The following is a 26155-nucleotide window of genomic DNA, read 5'->3' as shown; positions in this document are numbered from 1 at the left end:
AACATAAAATGATTAGGCTATGTTGAACCACATAGTACTGCAATTTAACACTGCACATTTTATAATTCTTTGTAAACAATTGTGGAACTGCTGAGAAAAAACAAATGAAGCATTAATACCTACAGTAATGGTAACATTATAAAATGTTCGCAACAAAAACACTATTAGACAAATTAATGAATTATACAAGCATTTGAGTTAGAGCCCAAAGCAAAGGATTGGCTACATCAGAATCTTTCAGCTATGCAAGAAACTAAGGTATAGACGGAAAAAAATAAATCAGTTGGCAAGCTAAGAATTAGATAGGACTTGCGTTCAACTATACAAAGGAACCTTTGAAAACATTATACAACTCTTACCAGGACTCAACTCAACAAGATATGGCAGTTTCTCAGGCGGTAATGATGATCCATAGACTGAACTATCATTCCTTTCTTTTCCTTTTGATGGTCTGCCATCTATTTCCTTTTGTTTCCTTGCATTCTTTGGGATATGGTCAAATGGTCTTTTCTTTAATTGGAAAACTAAAGTACCTGTTTTAAAACAAAATGTTGCAATGATTACTTGTCAACCCACAATTAGAATCAGCTTTGATTCGTGTACATTATGAATGAACAATGAAGCCAGGAAACCACGGGTCTGAATACAGGAAAATAGTTTATAGATTTTTAATAGGCTTAAATAAACAGCATAGAGTCACTTCCTTTGCCCAGTAAAATAACTACAGAAGCCATTTGTTAGCATTCTCAAGAAAATACAAAGACAGGCCAACAGCTTTGTCTACATATGCAGAAATGATGGATCAGAGAACTCCATTAAAAGCAGCAGTCAAACACTTCAGACATGACACAGCAGTGTGAAAAACATTAAAGTTATTTTATGAACACAAATTACCCTACCCTCTCCAGCAAAATTAGCATCATTTAACTAAGCACAACCAACATCAACATTTAAGGTTGTTGATCCTTTAAACCTGCAGGATGGATTAGCTCTGATCGATTCAACCAACTACTGTCAAGGGTTAGTATTCTTAAATGTCCATTGAAACTGATTTAATTGAAATAAAAACCTGAAGATTAATTTTAAAATATTTCATACTTGGTCATGGAGCCCACAACCTAATCCCTTTTTCAAAGCAAGCTCATCAATCCCACTGTCCCACTCATCTTCCTGTAACCATTTCTAGTGCCCAGTAAATCATGCTTTCAACAAGGTTAATTTTACAACCTTGTAACCAACCGATCAGCACAGCTTGATTTTCCTACTACCCATCTACAGAGTTGCAATTTTATTCTAGCCAACAATCAGCAGGTCTTTTGGGCATGAGAAATAAATGGAACATTCACATGGAACAACTCCCATGGTAGCAGAGGAATTATGCAGACTCCACACAGATAGCCCCAGAAGTCGTGTGTGAAGCCAAGCAGCGAATATGAAGTGCATCCAGCCACTCCAAACTTGATTACCCATGCTTACTGATAATAGTCATATGATATGGATGGTACTACCCAAATAGCTATGGCAAGTAATAATGCGCATATTGTAGATGGTACACACTGCATCCATGTGCTGGAAATCAACTAGTCAAAAAGCTGCTTGGTGTTAAGTGCCTTGAACATGGGAGCTGCAGAGAATATTCTATAAGGTTCGTCTGCAAAAGGTAGACTGACAAGATGGGGTTGGGTAGGTTTACCCCTCTTGGTTAACTAATCACCTGTGACAGATCCAGCCTGGCAGCTATATCCTTCAGGAAGTAATGGTGGTGCTTCTGGGCTCTTAATTAGGGATACTGAAGATACATGTCCTTGCTACTCAATCTTTCAATGAGCTTTCATCAGAACTGCTCAAAGCATGCTATTTGTAAGAACAAGATATCATAGAACAAGGAACAAAGCTAGGAAATACAGAACTGCTGCAGCTAGATCTATATAGTTAAATAGCCTTTTATAAAATCCCTTACATTTTCTTTGACATCACACAGCATGGAAGTGTCATTCCTATTCTGTAATGTGCATGATCCTATAAATCATAGTATCATGTTTGATCACAACTTGTAATTGTTAAAGCAGTACTTTTGACCAGAAAGCACAAGAACTTAATTCCTTAGCACCACGTACAATGGTAGCCTGAAAAGGTATATGCTGTCTCAGGATACAAGAGCTCATCCTTACATAAAAGGTTTATGAGCCCATTCTACTTCCCCTGAACAAAGCACATTTCCACCCTACACACCCAAGTGAAGAGACAGAAATGTGGCAAATACAAAAAGCAATGGTGAGATTTTCATGTAAAACTTAAGATCAATGAATGGGATGAACTTCTCTATTTCGACTAAATTCTTCATTTCACTTTACCAGCATGTGTAAATTGCACATCCATCTACACAAAATTAAACTTGTTAAAAGCCTGGCTTCCTTGACATTCCTTCAGTGTAAATATATGGTGCTCACCTTTGTCACTTGGCCAATCTCTAAAAATCTGCAGTGGACATTCATCATCCTCAAGAAGAGTCTCTTTAGCACCTTTGTCATCAGAGTGCTGTGCACCAGGTGGCAATACTACCTACGTAAGAAAAGTTTGAAACAACCAAATCATTTAAAGTCAATATTCAGCAATGCCTACCAAAAAATGAAAATTTATACTTCCTAACTTTAAGTTGAGACAATGCACTTAGTATTTAATGAAATAATTAGCTTAGAGAATAAAATGAAACCAAGAATGCACAGTGTGGTTAGTGCAAGAAACTGGAGGGCTACATAACAAGGAAGAGTTAGATTTATTTTAGAGTAAGGTTAAAAAGCTGACGCAATATCATTGGCCACAGAGCCTGTATTATGCTGTAATGTTCCATGTTCTAAAAGTACTAGATAAATACAAAAAAAATCATCAGAAAATAATGAATCACATCTTTTGCTGCTACAAAACATTTCACAGAACTTATGGATGAATTACCTTCAAGTGTTGGCACCAAGTTAACATGCAATTACAACATCCAACAAACAAGATGGGCTTTATTGTGTTTTTATGCTAATTGAAGAATGCGTGCCTTAACAACAGAAGAGTTCCCTATTCTTCCACAAAAATGTTACAATTTGCATTTGCCTAAAGAACCAATTGGTTTAATAGCTTAAATCCCTCATTCTATAATAGCATTAGCAATAAATCACATGAATTTGCCTTATGACTGCCACGTCAAAAAATGGACAGATGAGGAAAACTTTCAGTTTTGGTAAAAGATAATGGCTAACACTGGGTAGCCACCAACATGATTAATGTAAAGGTCACGAGAGATTACATAGAATATAAAACATAATTCACCCTTCACTCTAACTCTCAGCATAACCCTCCAGTTTCTTTTTAAAATGCTCAATTTAAAAAAAACTGAAACAACAGGAATTCTGCAGATGCTGGAAATTCAAGCAACACACATCAAAGTTGCTGGTGAACGCAGCAGGCCAGGCAGCATCTGTAGGAAGAGGTGCAGTCGACGTTTCAGGCCAAGATCCTTCGTCAGGACTAACTGAAGGAAGAGTGAGTAAGGGATTTGAAAGTTGGAGTGGGAGGGGGAGATCCAAAATGATAGGAGAAGACAGGAGGGGGAGGGATAGAGCCAAGAGCTGGACAGGTGATAGGTATCAAAAGGGGATACGAGAGGATCATGGGACAGGAGGTCCGGGAAGAAAGACAAGTGGGGGGGGGACCCAGAGGATGGGCAAGAGGTATATTCAGAGGGACAGAGGGAGAAAAAGGAGAGTGAGAGAAAGAATGTGTGCATAAAAATAAGTAACAGATGGGGTACGAGGGGGAGGTGGGGCCTTAGCGGAAGTTAGAGAAGTCGATGTTCATGCCATCAGGTTGGAGGCTACCCAGACAGAATATAAGGTGTTGTTCCTCCAACCTGAGTGTGGCTTCATCTTTACAGTAGAGGAGGCCGTGGATAGACATGTCAGAATGGGAATGGGATGTGGAATTAAAATGTGTGGCCACTGGGAGATCCTGCTTTCTCTGGCGGACAGAGCGTAGATGTTCAGCAAAGCCGTCTCCCAGTCTGCGTCGGGTCTCGTCAATATATAAAAGGCCACATCGGGACCACCGGACGCAGTATATCACCCCAGTCGACTCACAGGTGAAGTGTTGCCTCACCTGGAGGGACTGTTTGGGGCCCTGAATGGTGGTAAGGGAGGAAGTGTAAGGGCATGTGTAGCACTTGTTCCGCTTACACGGATAAGTGCCAGGAGGGAGATCAGTGGGGAGGGATGGGGGGGACGAATGGACAAGGGAGTTGCGTAGGGAGCGATCCCTGCGGAATGCAGAGGGGGGGGAGGGGAAGATGTGCTTAGTGGTGGGATCCCGTTGGAGGTGGCGGAAGTTACGTCAAAAAAAAAACTGTTTCAAGTTCTGTGAAAGTCAGTTCAATATTCTTACCATACTCATGATGGTATAGTGTCCAAATACACACTATGGCATTTAGTTTGCCTAGTAAAACTTAACAGAATTTGAATGTGAAACACAGAATTAAGCGACTTAATTCCTACCGAAAAATATTATCTAACTACATTTTGATTATCCTGAAGATTCAATTAGATCTGCGTTCAAATATTATGGTCAAAGCCAATCGTATTTGAAAGTTTTACCGCCTTTAGGATGGGGATTTTTTTTTTTCTTTTAAACTCAGTCAAAATGAACAAAAGACGATAAGAATATAGCAGCAGGATTAGACAATTCTGCCCATTGAGCCTGCTCTGCCATTCAATCCACCAAACTTTTCTGGTAAGATAGTGGCTTTTTGGACGCACGGCCTTTCAGGGTGCAACCAAAGGTGCATTTGTTTGTCCTTTACAATAACAAGACACTGTTGTTTATCAAGAACATCATGTACTACAGGCCCACCCCAATAGCGAATTGCTCAATAGTGGTGGAGCTAGACTTGCTGCACACTGTATTGCAGTTTGCTTCAGCCACCCAAGCAAGAAGATAGAGGTCCAACAGACAGTGCAGGTGATTGTCTTGAACATTTCTGTTGTGATTGCAAGACCCTGCTGACTATTGGTAACTGACTCATTGAAGAAATTAACAGCGGGGGAGCTGCATGACCTGTTGTGCTGCAGACCAGGCCCTTATGCTTTGGGGGTCACCTGTTGAGGCTGAAGGAGATACTGAATTCCGTACTGGGTTGGGGACCGTCAACTCCCAGTGCTGCACTGCATGATGTGAAGAACTGCTACAGGCTTGTTCATGCAGAGCAGCAGCTCCAGGACAACATCCATGCACCAATCTATAAACGTACAAGCTATAACATTCAAGGGACTTCAGCCATATTATTTTATATAGCTGAATGACAATTAAACTTTTACCTGATAACCCTAAACCCTCCAAACAATCATGACTGTGTAACATCCTGATTAAGATTTTTACTGCTATGCTGTAGGTATTTCATTTAACAGTTCTGTAAGAGCAATCTGTTCTGCTTTGAGCCTGTTTGGGTTTGAGCTGAGATAAGGGCCTTTGTTCAACTTAGGAATGGGATGTCAAGGAATCAAAATGCTAGAATTGGGAGAAGGTTTTAGAGAACTCTGGGTAGAGAGGTCTTTGTTGGTGGGAGCTGGCAGAAGACAAGAGGAAAGATGGCTGAGGATGCTGTCTCTGTTGCACAAGGTGACTTGTGCAAATGAATGGTTTCAAGGAAGGACTAATACTCCCATGGGAGAACCCATTTGTTCGAGATGGATTTTGAGCGATATTCAGAAGGTGTAGTGTGGATAAAGAAAACAACGGCCTCTGAAAGATGTGAGCTCTACCACGCACGTGACTGTTTAAGTCTAATGGGCCCTATTTGCTTTTTTTCTTCTTTCCTTTAGTAACTGGTTGCTTAAGTTAACATTCTTACATATACTTCTTTATAATTGTATGCAGTTACAATCTGTTATTTCTTACCAACAGGTGATTGCCTGGTGCAGTAAATCACACCGCATTCACACAAATAGTGTTTGGGCGGACAAGACATCCCATCCTCACAGATTTGGCAGGACCAAAGTTGTATACACACTGGACATACATTGCCTGAGAAAGGTGGGTTTCTTGCTGGAGTCCAGTGGCTGTTAGCAAAGGGCTAACAAGCCACATTTCCAGACACGCCCAGTAAAAAGGGGTTTCAACTGTATCAATTTCTGCCTTAAATATATTCAAAGACTGGCTTCCACGGCCCTTTGTGACAACTAATTCCACAGATTCACCACCCTCATGCTGAAGAAATTTGTCCTGATCTCAGTTCTATTTCAAGGCAGTGCCCTCAACCCTTGACTGTCCTACCAAGAAAACATCCTCTACATGTCCACTTTCAGTATCCAGTAGGTTGCAATGAGATCCCATCCACTTATCCTTCTGAACTTTATTGGCTCTTCACTCAGCACTAGAGCACCTGGACAGTGAAGATACATATATCAGGATACTCTTCATTGACTACAGCTCAGCATTCAACATTATAATCTCCTCGAAACTAATGACTAAGCTCCAAGACCCAGGCCTTGAAACCTCCTTGTGCAACTGGATCCTCCAATCCCTCACTTGTGGACACCAGTCAGTACACTTAGGCAACATCTCTTCCATAATTGCCATCAGAACAGGTGCACCACAAGGCTGTGTGCTTAGCGTTCTATTCTACTCATGTCTATGAGGCGAAGTACAGCTCTAACGGCATATTTCAGTTTTCTGACATCACCAGTGTTATTGGCCTGATCAAAGGTGGTGACAAATCAGCATATAGGGAAAATGAGAATCTGGTTGAAGGTTTATAATTGTATGCAGTTACAATCTGTTATTTCTTACCAACAGGTGATTGCCTGGTGCAGTAAATCACACAGCATTCACACAAATAGTGTTTGGGCATCTCTCTTGGCCTTTTTGTCTCTCATTTCCATTTTACTTTCTCAGAACACACAGTTGAGAAAAATACCTAGATAAAAATACTTTGGCATTGTTTGAGAAATAAGGCCTATGGTATGAGCAGCAATAGCTAAATGAAAATAACGCCTCATCTGTACATCATTACCTTTATATTCTGGTCCGCTCTAAATGGGTGTGAACACTACATTTGCCTTTTTTATAACCTCAAGTTAGCCTTCAGAGAATCCTGATCTAGTACTCTATACTCCCCAGATTCCTGAATTCACACACTCCATTTAACAAATAATTTACACTCTAATCTTCCCACAAAATTATCTAACCCAATATCTCTAAACTGGCATTCCATGGCCAGATCAGCCATGATCTTATTGAATGGCGCAGCAACCTCAATGTGCCAGATGGCCTACTCCTGCTCCTATTTCTTATGTTATCTAACACTTGTCTGCTGCTCTAACCTGTCCAAATTCTTCTGCAGACTACCCATCTCCGCAAGGCTACATTCCCTCACTCATCTTGCTATCACCGACAAACCCGACCACAGCGCCATCGGTCCTTCATCCAGATCATTAATGAATAAAAGTGAAAAGTTGTGGTCTGAACTCTGCAGAACTCAACTAGTCACCCACCAGCAGCCATCCTAGAAAGATCCTATCTATCACCAATTTTCTGCCTTTCAACCAACCTCTATCCATGTTACTACCTTGCCTCTAACATCACTGGTTCTGATCTTGTTTTGTAGCATTGTTTGCAGCATATTGAAGGCCTTTTGGAGTATTTACAGACATCTTCAACCTCACCAACAGTCTGAGGTAACCAGGCATCAGTCGTACCAGTGCCCAAGAAGAATGCGGTAACCTGTCTCAATGACCATTGCCCAGCAGCACTTAGATCCACTATAACGAAGTGCTTCAAGAGACTGGTCATGAAGCATATCAACTATGGCCTGAGAAGCAACCCGAATTTGCTCCAAATGCCTACCATCACAAAAGGTCAACAGCAGATGCCATTTCGTTGAACATTCACTCAGCTCTGGAACACTTGAACAATGAAGATGCATTGGTCAGCATTCAACACTCAAAATTAATCACAATGCTCTAAAACCTGGGACTTGGTACTTTCCTGGGCAACTGAATCCTTGATTTCTTCACTGGCAGATCCCAGTTGGTACAGATTGGCAACAAATCTCCACATTCACCATCAGTACAGGAGCATCACAGGGTTGTGTGCTTAAGCCCCCTGTTCCACTCACTTTATACTTGGTTGAGTGGTGCCACAACCACCTCTCATTCAACATTGGCGAAACTAAAGAGCTGATTACTGACTACAGGAGGAAGATGCTCCAGGTTCATGAGTCAATCCTCATTAGGACAAGAGTTGCAGAGGTTTAATTTTAAATTTCTTGCTGTCAACATATCAGAGGATCTGTCTTGGTACCAGCACATACAAGCACAAAAGAGGCACATCAACACCTTTACTTTCTTAGAAGTTTGCATAAATTTAGCATATCAACTAAAACTTTGATAAACTTCTTTAGATGCAGTGGAGAGCATCCTACCGGGTTGCACCGCGGCCTGGTATGGAAACACCTGGTACAGAAAGAGCCCTTTCTACCACTGAGCACATTTACACAGAGTGCTGCCAATGAGAAAGCAGTACCCATAGATCACCCCTGCTCACCATCCAGGTCTCTTCTTACTACCACCACTGGGCAGGAGGTACAGAAGCTTTAGGTCCTACTCCACCAGGTTCAGGAACAGATATTACCCTGCAAACATCAGACTCCTGAACTGGCATAGATAACTTCATTCAACTCAACTTTGAAGTAATTCTACAACCTGCAGACTCACTTTCCTGGACAACTTACAATTCATGTTCGCATTTATTTGCAGTTCATCTTCATATAACATATGGGTTCTTTGTCAGTCTTTGTTTACGTACTTTTTTTTGTAAAATTCTAATGCATTTTTTCCCTATGCCTTTAAGAAAATGAATTTCAAAGTAGTACATGGGAATATATACATAATAATATTCGGAGGAGAAGATGGCGGCGCGACGCAGCACGCGTGGCCTCTCCAGTGAATGATATCGGTACTTGTAAGTAGGTTGCCGTGCACAGTTCTGATTTGATGGGAGATGGACGTGAGAAGCACGGAGGAACATCTGGAGAAACTTCTGAAATGCCCAGTTCGCTGCCGCTGCTACTGTGCGATCGAGAATCTCCGGAGGGGAAGGCTCCAAATCCTCGGCTTTGCCTGCTGTTGGCGGTCGGGGATGGGGTCGAAGCGCTCGGCAGAGATGGTGCTCAGTGTCGGAGGCTCGAAGTTTTTAGACGGACTCAGAGTCGGACTGTGGTCCGGTGCTTCCAGGATGCTGCATCGGCAAGTTTGCGGTGCTGGAAGCTCACAGCAGGGAGAGTTTTCTTCCTTCTACTGTCTGCGTGAGATAATGGGACTTTCGAGAGACTTTGAGACTTTTTCTTTACCGTGCCCATGGTCTGCTCTCTATCAAATTATGGTATTGTTTGCACTGTTGTAACTATATGTTATAATTATGTGGTTTTTGTCAGTTTTTCAGTCTTGGTCTGTCTTGCGTTTCTGTGATATCACACTGGAGGAACATTGTATCATTTCTTAATGCATGCATTACTAAATGACAATAAAAGAGGACTGCATATCCTCAATCTAATCAATTTACTTTGAACTTCAAAAATCCAAGTAAACATCCAATGATGCTGTCTAACCTCATTGTTAAACACATTTCGAACTACTAAGGGCTGATTTCATGATTGTGTAAAAACATTCAAATATTTTCCGAATGAAAGACTATGCAAAATTGTGATTTTGTTCCGTTGTGCTTAATGCAGGCATTTTGATACAACCTGAAATTCTTGGAGAACGCAGTACCAACAACCACAGGGAGTAATTGCAAAGAGTAAGCTAGAAATACAACACTTCTCAACCCAAACTCCCATAATCAGGGCCGAACTTTAGGCAGGGCTAGGCTGGGCTGCAGCCCAGGGGCCCAAAATAGGTAGCTATCATCATGACAGACAAAAAAAAATACGAGAGGAGCACAGAAAAGAAAAAAAGAAACAAGAAAAAGAGGATCGTGAGAAAGAAGCAGGAAAAAAGACATTGAAATTGACAGAATTTTTAAACCTGTTCTCGATGATGCAGCAGTACCATCGCTCTTGTCACAGTCTTGAGACCGGTGGACAAATGGAGACTTGTTCAACAGCTAGCACTAGCACCAGCGTTAGCACAGGACTATTTTCCTGCCACAGTCAGCAGCTAACGTTGAAGAGGCAGAGAGCATGACTTTGGGATTCCCGACCACAGAGGCCTCCGAACAACCAAGTCGGGCCACCATTACTGTTAACGTTACTGCTACTGAAGATCCTTACAGCACTGATCCTGCTCGCTGGGGAAAGGAAACGTTAGATGATTCAGTCCGAGCGTACTGGCCTAAGAAAGGGCCGGAGTCCTGCCAAAATAAGGATGTGGATATCAAAGCTTTGGAACAAGTATACAAACAGCAGAGATGTTTTTTCTCCAAATTTCACTTCAAACACAAGCTCGTAAATGGTGAGTACATATCAAGGCAATGGCTCTTATATTCCTTCCCACTGACTGTGTGTTTTGTTTTGCATGCTGCATCTTCAGTGATGGTTATGGTCAGTCCATCTTCGAAACTGGCTTCAGTGACTGGAAACATGCCGCTGAGTGCATAGGAGAGCATGAAAATAGCCAACACCACAGGAAAACGATACTGACCTACATTACACTAGCGTCTGACAGCGGAAGAATAGACACAGAACTGCAAAAACAGTTCAAGTCAGACGTGTCTACTGGACCGACGTATTGAGAAGAGCATTGGTGATTGTGAAGTTTTTGGTCGAGGGGGGTACTGGCTATCCGAGGCTCCAGTGACATATTTGGCAGGCCTGATAACGGCAACTACATAGGCTCAGAACCACAATGGGACAGGACAGGCTGAGTCATCTTACTCTGATGTCACTTGAAAGTGATCTTATCGGAAACTGAATTTTAATGATCTGATCAATGACTTTGCTCCAAAGAAATCCAAAAGAATTACGCTTTAATTTTGAAAAACAAGCATCTGACTTTGTAAATATCTAGGCTTGTGTGTCAGTGCTGTTCCTGTTTTTGTGGCAATAGGCTAATAGTTGACTGTTTACAAACCTAGTAAGTAGTAAATGCAAGCCACACAGTACAGCAATAGGTGTATTGTCAAGTTTCCTAGTTTGCCATAGTGCCATCTCTCTTGGCCTTTTTGTCTCTCATTTCCATTTTACTTTCTCAGAACACACAGTTGAGAAAAATACCTAGATAAAAATACTTTGGCATTGTTTGAGAAATAACGCCTATGGTATGAGCAGCAATAGCTAAATGAAAATTTAAGACTGGGTACATCATACTTCGTCTCCCTCATAACTTTACTAAGCCAACTAAGTCTAGGTCAATTTTTGAGTGCTTTAGATGCTGTCCTTCAAACTAAGAATCTGCATTACTTTCTGTCCTCCCTCTTAAGGTCTGTAAGTTTATAGCCTACATATTGTACTAAACCAATGTCTTAGTCCACAGCTTTGATATTTAGACAAGTATGACCTTTGCTCTTGTTCTTGCCCTTTTTTGCTTGAACAGCAGCATTTTACAGTGTCAGCAGGGGGTCATCAGGGCCTCCAGCCCAGGGGTCCTGGCCCCACTAAATCCGGCCCTGCCCTCAATACGTTATAATAGAAACTCTGCATAAACAGACAACATTCAAACTGACTAGACAAGTTCAGGAAGACCTATTTGACAACCATATAGTAACCTTTACAACAAAAAGAAAAGACTCAAAACATAACTATAGCTTGGCTGGTAGGTTAAGCAAACTTGACATAAACTATTTCTACATTGGAATCACATTCAATCTCAATACCATATCTACCTGGTCACAGGTGCTATTGTGAACATACACAACAGTGTAACTATAAATATAACTGGTATCACACCTCAACCACTACTATTTCAAATGTGATCAAAGTATAATAAAAAAAACAGCTTGACTTGTATTTGATCAACATTTGAATAAAGTACATCTTGCAATGTTGAGGACAAATCTATGGTTGCAGCTATCAAACTAATGACACTAATATTACATCTTAATAATCCTATTTTTAGGCAACACTACTTGTGCTAATGCAAATTACTGTTTATGATATGGTATCAAACAAAAGCAACTAAGGTATAAGTTACGTACATTTGATGCTATTTCAATAACCAGTACAAAGCACATTAACACCAAAAAAAAACAAATCATTTCAATGTTTATGGCAACAACCTGAAACGTCATTTAATTTCCGCTGTATTAATCAAGAGACTTTCTTCCTAATTTACACCTTCTATAAAACCAGAGATATATCTATTTTATTTGCTAAAAAATAAGTGAAGCCCTTGTTAATTATTTGAAATGTATTTAATTACATAATTGTATATACATGCTTTATCTAAATTTATATAATATTGTTTTTATTTTTTGCCAGGTCCTAAGTGCTACTGAATGTTTGTTAATGTTAGAGATGCTGAAGTGCTTGCAACCAATCTCTAATGGAAGGTACACTCAGAACCACACTGCAGATTTTATAACCTATCTCAATATCCCAGCCCAAACACAGAAGGCTAGAAATTATGGGTCACTGTAAGATCTGTTCTAATAAGTTTGGCAAGACACAGACAGCAAACTCATCAGAATAAATAATCAAACTAGTATGCAAAACAGACAAAATGTATTTGAATTTATTAGTGAAGCAACCCCACCTTCAATATATGCAGGAGATAAATAAGAAATTAGTTCTCATTCTTTTACTAAACTGTGCATAAAAAGCAACCAAACAAAGGATAAACTTCACTTAACTTCCAAGTTTAAAGGCAAACTATGTATGTAATTGTAGACATTTAATCCAAATAGTGGCTTCTATTTGCCTCGAGCTTTATACTGATCTGCATTTTAATTTAATCTTTATAACAAGGTACCAATTACAAAGAAAATAAATTCTTGATCTAGTGCATCAGCAATTGAATCATATAGTACAAGTTCACTGAGGTATAACAGATACCATTCAGAGACCCATGTGTCAGTAACTTCCTGCACTGTTACCAAAAAGACTCAACATAAGCACAAGTAACAGCACTTCATCTTCCATCTGGGTAAATTGCAGCCTCAGGACTCGTTATCAAATTCCACAACTTCTGGTAGCTTATTTTCTGTTTCAGAACTGGCCATTTCCATTGTACGCATCCATCTGTGATATTCGCTCAATTCTTCTCTGCTGACACTGCCCAATCTCTCTATATTTATCAATCAGATGGCTTTATGAATGGCTTTTCCCCAAACCTCTGCACAATAATACTGTTTGTTTCATCTCAGTTCTGATGTTGGATCATTGAACCGAAGTGTTAAGCTTCCCTTTTGGATGATGTGCATTTTCTGTTTTTATTTCAGATGTCCAACAACTGCAGTTCTCGATTTCCATTTATTGCTTGTGCACTGGACAAGTGTATACCAGTGTCGTATGCTGAACTCACCAATGGAGAAAAGAACCAGAGACCAAACAGTACTTTAAAAACACCCTCAAAACAAAAGAGGCAACATCATATTATGGAAGACAACAGTTGTAAACTATCTGACAAAATTAACCATGATCTTTGAGGAAATGTCTTAGCCACAGAAGGCAGACTAGTGATTTCATAGCCAATCTCTGCCTTCTAATACTACCTGTTAACTCATCCGTCTCACCAGGATCAGACCCCGTAGTTATTCAAACATCCGCTGGGGTGGGGGGGGGGGCGGGGGGGGAGTTGAAACTGCATTACGGAGCATAAAAAGGATCAGGGATGACTACTGAAAAATTTACATCAATGTAAGGCAGCAAACATACCAGCTACTTCAAACTGCCTAATAAGAACCAGCTAATCATGTGTATGCAGATACTGGAATAACTCAAAAATGTAAACATTTTAATAACAGCTAACAAATCTGATCAGCCATTGATATAAACATGATCAATCTTAAATGAATGGAAAATTTCAACACTGCTGCTACTGCACTGATGCTTTTGGATTATCTGAATTTCACTTTATAAATATAAAGATTTACAAAAACAATGTGACGTGCAAAATGTGATGCTCAAAGAAACTTGAACTACATACAGTTAATAACATTTACAAAAAGACTTCTCCTGGATTTAATTTGGCTTCTTTATTTGCTGGAAATGGCTTGCAAGGGTGGGTTGAAAAAAGTCTCAAGGTTAAAAATGCTACAAGCTATTTTATGTGAGATGAAAACTATCTGCATCTCATGAATGTGTCCTGAAATAGAGTCAACTGATATTTGATGCTTAGGAGTGGTTCTGTTTAATTTGAACCGTTGACATTTTAGCTATGTCAGGGTGTGAAGTGCTTCCATACCTTACTGAGAGTGAATTTTATTTTGGTAGAAAAACTCAAAATAAGTAATGCACTATACAAAGTTGATGAACCAGTCTGACTTCAACATAATTAACTATTGCTTTTTGTTTTACATTACTTCAAAAGATATTAAACAACATACTCAGCAGACCTGACACTTTACTGCTGGCTGTAAATGTGTGCGCTTCAAACAGCAGAGATGCTAAAACGATTTGTAAAAAGATCATATGTTATAGCATGTGCCTGCTGAAAATCAATGCATCAAGTGATAATGGGTAGCATCTGATATTTTAAGGATCAAAAAATACAATGATCCAATTATTTTATACAATGTGATCTGTATTCCAAGATGAACTTTGGCAATCATTCAAATTGGAAATGGGGAACAGTACAAAAGTAAATACTAGCTCCCAATCAGGGACAGAATGGAATTAGACTAATATCAGACTCCTAAAAGCATTTGATAAATTAGTGGAAAATTACTCCTAAAGGATTTTTATCACCTATAAATTAAAATTCTTGATGTGAAGATTCAACTATAATGAAAACTTAACACAGAAACCCTACACACAACACAGGCCCTTCAGCCCACAATGCTGTGCCGAACATGTACTTACTTTAGAAATTACCTAGGGTTACCCAAAGCCCTCTATTTTCCTAAGCTCCACATACCTCTTAAAAGACTGGATTGTATCCACCTCCACCACAGTCGCCAGCAGCCATTCCACGCACTCACCACTCTCTGCGTAAAAAAAACTTACCCCCAACACCCCCTCTGTATCTACTTCCAACCACCTTAAAACTGTGCCCTCTCACGTTAACCATTTCAGCCCTGGGAAAAAAAGCCTCTGACTATCCACACGATCAATGCCTCTCATCATCTTATGTACCTCTATCAGGTCACTTCTCATCCTCCATCGCTCCAAGGAGGCCAAGTTCACTCAACCTATTCTCATAAGGTATGCTCCCCAATTCAAGCAACATCCTTATAAAATCCTCTGCACCCTTTCTATAGATTCCACATCCTTCCTGTAGTGAGGTGGCCAGAACTGAGCACAGTATTCCAAGTGGGGTCTGACCAGAGTTCTATACAGCTGTAACATTACCTCTTGGCTCTTGAACTCAATCCCATGGTTGATGAAGGCCAAAACAACGTACGCCTTTTTAATCACACGGTCAACCTGCGCAGCAGCTTTTAATGTCCTATGGGCACAAACCCCAAGATCCCTCTGATCCTCCACACTGCCAGGAGTCTTACCATTAATACCATATTCTGCCGTCATAGTTGACCTACCAAAATGAACCACTGCACACTTATCTGGGTTGAACTCTATCTACCACTTATCTGGGATTGAACCTTTTTTGCAATTTCAGTGACTAACATTTTATTTACTGAATCAAAAAATTAATAGCCAAGATATTCTTCAATGAAAATGTGTTCTTAGCTGGTATATACATGTACATACCCGAGCTATACAATATTCCTTTGGGTTTTCCTTTTCCAGTCCATATTTCTCAAGAGCTTCTCCAACGGCAAAGTCTGACGTATCTGTTGTTGACAGCAAGATGGTCTTGTAGGGAATATTCGGCTTTAAACTGTCTGCATAAATTCTAAGAGTGCCACCTGAATCAAAAACCAATACAAATTCATAATGTTTATAAGTGTTCAATTAGAACTGGACCAGGAATTTTTGTAATACAGTCCTGGAGTTGTATAGCACTGTAATGGGTCATTCAGCCCACTACATCCATGCCAACCTTACTCCTCATCTACATTAAGATAGTCTCCTAATCTGGGTAAATGAGATTAAACACAAGAGATTCTGCAGATGTTGGAAATCCAGAGCAACACATACAAAACACTGAAGGAATATCCACGGTCAAGCAGCGATGTTTCAAGCCGAGACCGTTCATCAGGACCTGATGAAGGATCTCAGCCCAAAACATCGAGCAATACTTTTGTTTCTTGCCTATTTAAGTGTCTGTCTAAATGCATATCTAAGTGCATTCAGTTTCACCTCCTCTACAGTACATTCCAGATATCAATCACACTATAAAAAACATTTACCCCAACAGCTCCTTTAAATCTCCCTTGTCGCATCGTAAAACAATACCCTCATTTTTAAAATAACTTATCTACCCTGTCAATGGCTTTCTCAGGTCATCCCTCAGCCTCTCTCTCTCTCCAGGGAAAACAAGCCTAGTCTTCAATCTCTCCCCACAATGCTCCCTGCCCGATTTCAACTACACAACAATCCACCTTTCCTATTAACATTCTAGCTGAAATCAGAAATAATAAAAACCTTGCCAGTCAGTATCACTTGTCCTTTTAGAATTATTTCCTGTCCCAGTACCATTTCCTCTCCTCAGAGGATATACCCTCTCACATGTACATTCTACCCTTGTTTGCAATATCCATGCAATCACCAGCTTTTTTAAAAAAAAAACATGCACTGACATTCTACACTGCAATCTAACTTCTATTGCTGGCATAGCACAACTTGTCTAGCCAAACATTAGAAAAGCTAAAACTTTCCACCTTGGGCCACCATGTACACCCTCCCACTAATTCTGAGAAATGACTTGGGGCAATTCATTGCAGTCCCATACATTCAGTTACTAGTTTACCACAAGTAGTTTCCAAATTCCACAAACTCCATTTTAAAAAAGTTCTAACATTGACTGCATGTATTGCTATGCAAATCTAACTCCTGCTGAAATTTCCATTTGTATTCTCACCACCAGGTTTTTTCAATGCTGATTTGATTTATCCTAGTTTTCCACTCATCTTAATCTCCCATTCAAACTTCTCGGGCCACAATGTTACTGAAGGATACTGGCAACCAAAGATTTTCTTCCATGCTTAAACCGAGTCATACAAGTCAGGTTTCAATGCCCTTATTCTCTGTAATCTACAGTAACTCCTTTATCTCCACTTCTTAAACTCACCACCCCCCCCCCCACCTCCATCAGTCCATGGCTCAAACAGGTCCAGATGAAGGATCTTCAAACTGTCAATTGTTGCTTGACCAGCTGAGTTCCTCCAGTGCTTTTTGTGGTGCAAAATTCTTTTCCACAACCCTCATCCTACAAGTCCTCAATGGACAACAATCATTTGCCATGTTCTTGACACCAACACAACTACCAAAATTTCCTTTACTTCAATATCTGATTTTGTTTGAACATTGAAAATGGTATGCCAACAGCAGATGTCAATACCTGAGTCAGGCCGTCCATCACCACTACGGAATTCTTGCATTCTCTGTTCTAGCTTTTGTTGGCGTCTTCTTTTCATAACTACTTCAGGGTTAGATATTGTACGGGTGAAGCTAGTCTCTGGCATGTCTTTGTATACTTCTGCTGCAATATGTGAACTTGAGTTCTCACTGTGGTAGAAAGACATTAACCACTAAAATGTTACATTGGAGAAAATAACTATTCCACAGAAAACATGCAAAATTTTAGTATCTTTTAATAAATCTGAAAATATAAATTCAGAAACTCTCTTGAGAACAAACTTATGATCATTTTTACTACAGGTGATGAAATTGTGATGAAATTGTGACTTGTGGACAGCTATTCTGATAAGGAAATTAACATTAAGGTTTTTTCTTTGGTCAAGTTGCACTCGGTTTGACTGGGTTGAAGAACAAAAATCTTGCTTGTTGTCAATAAGCACGTCAAGGGATTTTTGTGACCTGTGCTGTTATTTACATTTTTATCTCACTTTCTTATTCTGGATTGAGATTTTTGGGGATGATTTTTCAGGGAGCTCAGTCTTGAACTCTGCCCTGAGAAACCTCAACATGGTTCTTCAGATCACTGGCCAACACAAGAATAATTTCTTAGTGCAGTAAGAAATCCAGAAGGAAAGAGGTTTTCCTATTATTCTGACCAAGCACAATTCATTTTTTTCTTTTGTTTAAAAAAAGGTCAAAGACAAAAGGGGTGTCAACCTGTATCATCAACTTTGTTCTTCGCTAAGCATTTTTGCCAATTAGTGTTTTTAATTTAGATTTCCAACATCTGTAGGATTTTTTTCCCAATTTTTCTTGGTTTCCATATCCCATTTTAACTTAACTTCAGCATCAACATCATGGATTGTCATTCTTAACTCTCAGTTAAAATTCACCAATTCAGTATAATCTAACTATGGCAAGCAACATTTAGTTGAGGAGGTGAGGGTTTTGCTAAGTGCTGTTTGTTAGCATACTGACATTAATCTGGGGCAAGAATAACCTTTTATCCCCATGCACCTGTTAAGAAGACCTTCCATTATTCTACTAAATGGTTGAGAATAGAATGCAAAGGTGGCAATTATCCACATTGGATTTGTTTTCCTTTCAGTGGCTAGGTCCTACCTGGTAAATGGTAGAAGAATAAGGCTGAGGTTGATAGGCATGTGAGGGATAATATTTACAAAGGAGTGGAGGAATAGAACTGATGAGGCTGCTTTGAGAGCCAGTGACAGAAGTCAACAGATTTCTTGTACATCAAAAGGAAATATGCATTTAATAAAATGACATGGCTCTAAATCATAACTCTTCTAAAATCATGTTAACATTTTTTCTAGTTCCATGTATATTTTAGAAGTACTCTTCAAAGCCCAATAACATACACAGCTTGAATTTTATACTGTATTCAAATTTTCTTCAGACAATGTAACAAGATAGTTTTCTGGTGTTAAGTTGGAGACCACCACTTTGGAATACAATAAAGCTCAATTGAATATTGGAGGAACAACTATCGGAGGAGGAAGATTGTGAAGTAATAACAGCTTGTTACTGCTTACCCATCACCACTGGGGATAGGTCTCTCATCATCTGTAGCTTGCATTAGTGCTTCCTTTTCTCGCTTCTTCTTCTCCCTCTTCTCTTTCTTTGATAGTGTTCTTTTAAAGTTCTGGATTACACCTTCTTTCTCCTTTTCTGGACCATTACTCTGAGACTTCTGCAAATCAAGATAACAGAACATCACTTAGTTCTGGTGCATGTAGTCTTCAACACGACCATCAGAAAAAAAAAACTTAATTAAACTAGTCACTTGTTCCATAATTTACTCAGAAACCATTCATCTATTTGCAAGTTCCTATTTATAGCCATTCTGAGTCATCTCCATCTTACTTTTATTAAGCAAAAAGTTCTTCAAATTCATCAATTGCAACTCCTCTTTTTATGCATGAGTGACATGCAAAAATCTTCCTTTGGCAAGCTCGCTCAGTCTGATTAGGCTGAATGTCTAATATCAGTTAAAAATAGACTGGACTAATAGTTTTTAGTAAGTACTGACCTTAAAGCTTAGAAAGTCATATGGAATTTTAGTTCAAAGTCAAAAGTTAAAGTTGAGCTTACTATCAGATGCTCAAGCACTTGCTGAAAAACTTACTCGTTACAGCATCACAACACAGATCATAATTATAAACAGCCATCACAAGAGCAAGCAGCATATTGCAACAAAAGTCTTAGTGCATTTTTAATGCTTAATATTTCTTTAGGAACATTATAAAGTATTAACTTCAAATCTCAAATAAATCTCTAAGAAATTTAAATCATAGACTGATTCTATTTCCATACAGCATAATAGATATTGTTACCTGGTATCCAGGACAAAACAACAAAACTGTCCAATGTCAGAAAATGATTCATAATTCAACAGCTTTTACTCAGTAAGAATATCAATTGAGTTAAAATCCAGAATAACCACCAAGAATAAGTTGAAACTACCCAAAACAGTGTCAAATCAATTAAGCAAAACCAAATTAATGAACTGACAGGATGAAAAAAAAGCAAGGTTCAACCCAAATTCAAAATTTAAAAACCTAAATTGGCATGCAAACATTTTTTTAATTTCACATTTTCTTACCAAAGTTAATGAAGCTAGTTTCAAAAAAATGTAAATCCTTTACCTCATTTTGATGAGGATCTTTTCAATTCTACAGATTTTAATTCATTTGTAAGAAGAGCCATGTCCGTGTCATTGTTTTTTAATTTTTTCTAAGGGGCTCAAAACTGCTCACAATACTCCAAGTGTGGACTGACCAATCCTATAAAGCCTTAGCATCGCATGCTTGCTTTTATATTTCAGTCTTATCGAAATGAATTTACCTTCCTTACCACCGACTCCACCTGTAAGTTAACATTGAGGGAATCTTCCACAAGGACTCAACTCTGCCACGGACAATCTCAGTACCAGCTGCGAAAGGAGGAAGGTTGTGCATGGGGCCAGCAACCACTTCTCATAAAAACCAGAGCTACAAAAAAAAGCCTACAGAAGCTCCAAAGACCTCATTCCTGGGAGAAGAAGGGTCATCACCCAGTAGACGTATGAAGTTGTGAGGCGGAAGCAGAAGCCAGAGGGCCAATCAACCTTCAGCCAAGACAGAGGACTCTGGTGAGCAGTATGAAGACTCAAAGTCCAACTGCACCTCTGATTTTTGAATATTCTCCCCACTTGGAAAGTGGTATATGGGAGACTTCCGGTAGCGCTCATGGAGTGAAGTCGCGTTCTTGACTCGCTCCATTACCTCTGAGTTTTTTCTCTCTATGGTCAGCTATACTTTAATTAACTATTAAGGCATCAATTTTTACAATACTTTGAATTAAACTGAATTCTCTGACAATTGGATGATACTGAGATCGGCTATGTCTAAGAACGGGAAAGACGGCAAGGATGGTAAACCTCCGGTTAAACCGAAAGCTACGGATCTCCCTCCGACTGAATCACCGGTGACTTTGAAAGCGATATCGGAGTTAATTCAGAGGGAAATTTCAACCTCTGTTAGGGAGATGATTCGTACAGAAATTATGGGCTTTGTTAAAGACCTGATTCATACGGAAATCTCAACTAAGTTCCAGAAAATTGCCGATTTAATTGATAAGATGCAAACATGTATTGCGGAACATCAGTCGGCTATATCTGATCTTCAAAAATCCGCGCAACAAAGTGAGCTTAAGATGGGGAAAGTCGAAGAAACAATTAATGTAATGAAGAAGAAACTTGACTTTTTGACTTTTAAAAACTCTGACTTGGAATCTAGAATGCGACGGCAGAATTTACGAATGATTGGCGTCAGGGAAGCCGTGGAAGCTAACAACCCTATGAAATATTTCTCCCAACTTTTAAAAGATGCATTCCCTACTGTATTTCCTGACCAACCACCGCTACTGGATCGTGTTCACAGAATCCCATCATACTCGTCTAGGTCAGATAGACCTAGGCATGTTATCTTACGTTTTCATTACTTTCAAGACAAGGAGAGACTGTTTCGATTCGCTCGATCTAAAGGTTTCATTGATTTTTCGGATCTTAAGTTCCGATTCGTGGAAGATTTCAGTAAACCAATCTGGGACCAACGGGTCCGTTACAGATCCGTGATGTCGGAATTCTATAAGATGGATTTAAGACCAGCGCTGCTGTACCCTGCACGTCTAAGGATTCGCATGTTAGATGGAGCCCTTCGTTTTTTTGATTCTCCATCGGATGCCCAGAGTTATCTGGATCAACTTTCATCTTCAACATCTTAATTGCCTTTTTTTAATTTTCTCCGTTGATCGGAGGCTGTGAATTGGTTGGTTTTAACTTTTCTGTGCCCTATTTGGGCAGAAAAGTTTACTTTCGATTTCTTAATATGGCTGCTAAACTTTCTTTTTAACTGCGTCATTTCTTTCTTTTCCCAGGGGATTCTGGGTGGTTACTTCCCTTTTGTCATCTTACGTATTTCCTGTGCGGCCTTAAATTTTGTAGTTTTTTTTTAAATTTTATTCTGTTTTGCTTTTTATAATCATTTTATGTTAATAATCCTATTTTTTTTGTTGCTGTGTCTATTCATGAGTTTGAGGTTTATTGTGGTTTTTTTTTAATATATACTTTCCGGCTTTTGTTCTGTTCTGTGTGTATTTTAATTGAGCTAACTTTTTTTTACTTATTTTTTTACTGTTTTACAATTAGCTGATCCTTTTCATATTTATACCTTTTTTTTAGGGAGCGTATACCGGAAGTCATGGGGGTAGTTTTAGCGCTTGCTTCTTTCTGGCGGGTCTGCTTTAGATTTCGCCTTGGGGTCTTGGGGTGGGGGGTGGTGGGAGGGGCTTCACGTTTTAGTTTGTTTCTCTTTGGGCTATATACATTATTGAAGTATTGGTTGCGTCCTTTTCCCCGGTATCTTTTGTATGTTCTGTTTCCTCTCCGGGTTTGTGGGTCGCGCCTATTGTCAATCCTCCTTGTTATGGGTTGACTTTAGGATTTATGGAGTCTATTATTAATTTTGTCTCCTGGAATACTAATGGTCTTAATCATCCTATTAAAAGGAAAAAAGTTTTTAAAGTGTTCCGGAGACTTAAAGCACAAATTTTATTTTTACAAGAGACCCATGTACGGAGGGGGGACAGACTACGTTTTTTCAAATTCTGGAAGGGACAACAATTTCATTCGAACTCCAATGCTAAGATTCGAGGCGTCTCTATTTTTATAGACTCCTCAGTTACTTTTATACAACAGGATATTATCTCTGATCCGAATGGTAGATTTTTATTGGTTAGTGGTTTACTATTTAATAAAAAAGTAGTTTTTGTTAATGTTTATGCTCCTAATATGGATTGTCCGGAGTTTTATAAATCATTGTTTGATCAGTTTCCGAATTTGAACGAGTTTTCATTGATTTGGGGCGGAGATCTTAATACCTGTTTATCTCCAGCTTTGGACCGTTCGGCTCCTTTACGGACTTTACCTAATAAATCTGCAAATTTGATTAATTTTTTCCTTTCTGATTCTGGGTCGACGGACATTTGGCGTTTTTTGCATCCTCAGGAAAAAGATTTTTCCTTCTTTTCACATGTTCATCATTCCTATTCAAGAATTGATTATTTTTTCATTGATTCTCGTCTCATTCCTTCAGTGATTAAATGTGATTATGATTCTATAACCATTTCGGATCATGCTCCACTTAAGCTTTCTATTAAAATTATGGCTAATATACCAAACAATAGACAATGGCGTTTTAATTCGCTGTTGCTTCAGGACTCGGACTTTGTTAATTTTATGAATGAACAGATTGAGCTTTTTTTTTACAATTAACCATACAGAAGATATTTCGGTTAACACTCTTTGGGACACTTTTAAAGCCTATATTCGGGGTCAGATTATTTCGTATTCCGTTGCTTTGAGGAAGAAACAGAAGCAGGAGGAGATGGCAATTGTGGACAAGATTAAAGAAATTGATAAGAAATATGTTATGGCTCCTTCTGAGGAGCTATACAAACAAAGAACTGAACTTCAAATGGAACACAGTTTACTACTCTCGTCCTCGATTGTAAACCAATTAAAGAAAACAAGAAGTGATTTTTATGTTCACAGTGATAAAATTGGCAAGCTGCTGGCTAATCAATTGAAATCTAATTATGTTAAATCTCAAATCAATCAGATTTATAACCAAAATGATCGATTGATATTGGATCATGTGGGGATTAATCAAACCTTTTGTGATTTTTATTCTTCTTTATATCAATCAGAGTCTCCTCGAGATTCTAAATATATGAATGATTTTTTAGATAAGTTAGATTTCCCTCAGATTTCACAGGATATGTCTTCTTTATTAGATACTTCCATTACAATGGATGAGATTAAGAATGTTATTTTTTCTATGAATCTGGGGAAAGCTCCTGGCCCTGATGGGTTTACCGTTGAATTTTATAAATGTTTTGCTTCTTTATTGATTCCTTGGCTCTATAAGGTTTTTGAGGCTTCTTTGAAACTTGGTAAACTTCCGGAATCTTTTAATAGAGCATCAATTTCTTTAATACTAAAGAAGGATAAAGACCCTGCTCAATGTGCATCTTATAGACCAATATCTTTATTAAATGTTGATTCTAAAGTTTTTTCTAAGTTATTAGCAAATAGACTAGAAAAAGTACTTCCTTCTATTATTTCGGAAGACCAAACGGGTTTTATTAAAGGTCGTTACTCTTTTTATAATATTCGTACATTGTTAAATATCGTTTATACTCCCTCACAAAATGTTCCTGAGTGTGTTATTTCTTTAGATGCCGAGAAAGCTTTTGATAGAGTAGAATGGCCTTATTTATTTAAGGTGCTTGAAATGTTTAATTTTAGCTTGAAATTTATATCCTGGATTAAACTGTTATATCACTCCCCTGTAGCCTCGGTTCGTACTAACTCCTTAAACTCACCTTTTTTTCCTCTCTTTCGTGGTACTCGACAAGGCTGTCCTCTTAGTCCCCTATTATTTGATATTGCATTAGAACCTCTTGCAATTGCTATTCGAGAATCTTCAAATATTACTGGGATAACTCGGGGATTAAAGTCCCATAAATTATCACTCTATGCTGATGATTTACTTTTATATATTTCTAATCCTGAGAGATCCATTCCTGCTGTTTTAGAGTTATTAGCACAATTTGGTCTTTTCTCAGGTTATAAATTAAATCTTAGTAAGAGTGAACTTTTTCCGATTAATAAACATCTTCCCTTATATTATAAATTTCCATTTAAATTGATTAATAATTACTTTTCATATCTTGGGATTAAAATTACTTGTAAACATAAAGATTTATTTAAGACTAACTTTTTACCATTAATAGACCATATTACTCAACTTTCATCTAAATGGTTTCCCTTATATTTAACTTTGATTGGTCGTATTAATGCAGTTAAGATGTTTTTTTTGCCAAAATTTTTATATGTGTTTCAGGCATTACCAATTTTCGTTCCTAAATCTTTTTTTGATAAAGTTGACTCTAAAATTTCTTCATTTATTTGGCAGAATAAGAATCCGAGACTGGGTAAAATACATTTACAGAAAGCTAAGAGAGATGGAGGTTTAGCATTACCTAACTTTAGATTTTATTATTGGGCTATTAATATTCGACATATGAAATTTTGGTTACTTGACCGGGACATACTATCTATTCCTAAATGGGTAGCATTGGAATTACAATCTGTTCAGGGTTATACACTTGGTTCTATTTTAGGTTCCTCTCTTCCTTTTGATTCGAAACGCCTTAAGCAGGTCTCTAACCCGATAGTTAAATATGCTTTGCGCATTTGGTTTCAATTCAGAAAATTTTTTGATCTTAATCAATTCGGGTTAGCGATTCCTATTTTAGGTAACATATTTTTTCCTCCCTCTTTTACGGATCGCGCTTTTCAAACTTGGAAGACTAAGGGTATTTTACGGTTTTTGGATTTATTTTTAGATGGTTCCCTTATGTCTTTTGAACAATTATCTAATAAATATAACTTATCAAGAATACATTTTTTTAGATATTTACAAGTTAGAAATTTCCTAAGTACTATACTTTCTTCCTTTCCAATGCTTCCTCCTATATATCTTTTAGATTCGATAATTAACCTTAATCCATGTCAGAAAGGTGCATCGGCTATGATTTATAATATTATTATGAAACTTAGGAAAGCTCCATTTGATAAGATTAGGATAGATTGGGAACAGGAATTGGGGCTTACCATTTCTGTGGATGATTGGGGGCAGATTTTACAATTAGTTAATACTTCCTCTATTTGTGCTAAACATTCCCTAATTCAATTTAAAGTGGTTCATAGAGCACATATGTCCAAAGATAAGTTAGCGCGTTTTTACTCGCATATTAATCCTTTCTGTGATAGATGTTCGGGGCAGATAGCCTCTTTAACTCATATGTTTTGGTCTTGCCCTACTTTGGAAACTTTTTGGAGAGATATTTTCAATATTATTTCTAAGGTATTAAATATAGATATCTCTCCTCACCCTATTACTGCTATCTTTGGAC

At 38.5% G+C, this 26155-nt stretch overlaps 1 protein-coding gene across 6 annotated transcripts in view; it reads right to left on the bottom strand.

Moving 5' to 3' along the window:
- The window catches only part of afdna (afadin, adherens junction formation factor a), a 216550-nt gene that overhangs the window by 136668 nt on the left and 53727 nt on the right, over positions 1 to 26155 (bottom strand). For all 6 annotated transcript variants that reach the window (XM_063056597.1, XM_063056601.1, XM_063056602.1 and 3 more), the window contains exons 4-8: positions 19168 to 19325; positions 17595 to 17761; positions 15842 to 15999; positions 2451 to 2562; positions 360 to 533 (exon numbers count right to left, since the gene is read on the bottom strand). In XM_063056597.1, coding sequence (XP_062912667.1) covers positions 360 to 533; positions 2451 to 2562; positions 15842 to 15999; positions 17595 to 17761; positions 19168 to 19325 — 769 coding nt within the window. The remainder of the gene's footprint in view (positions 1 to 359; positions 534 to 2450; positions 2563 to 15841; positions 16000 to 17594; positions 17762 to 19167; positions 19326 to 26155) is intronic.

This window comes from Mobula hypostoma, chromosome 8 (assembly GCF_963921235.1).
Source record: "Mobula hypostoma chromosome 8, sMobHyp1.1, whole genome shotgun sequence".
NCBI classification, from domain to species: Eukaryota; Metazoa; Chordata; class Chondrichthyes; order Myliobatiformes; family Myliobatidae; genus Mobula; species Mobula hypostoma.
Note: the sequence above shows the minus strand (reverse complement) of the source record. Positions and strands in the feature narration are given on the sequence as shown.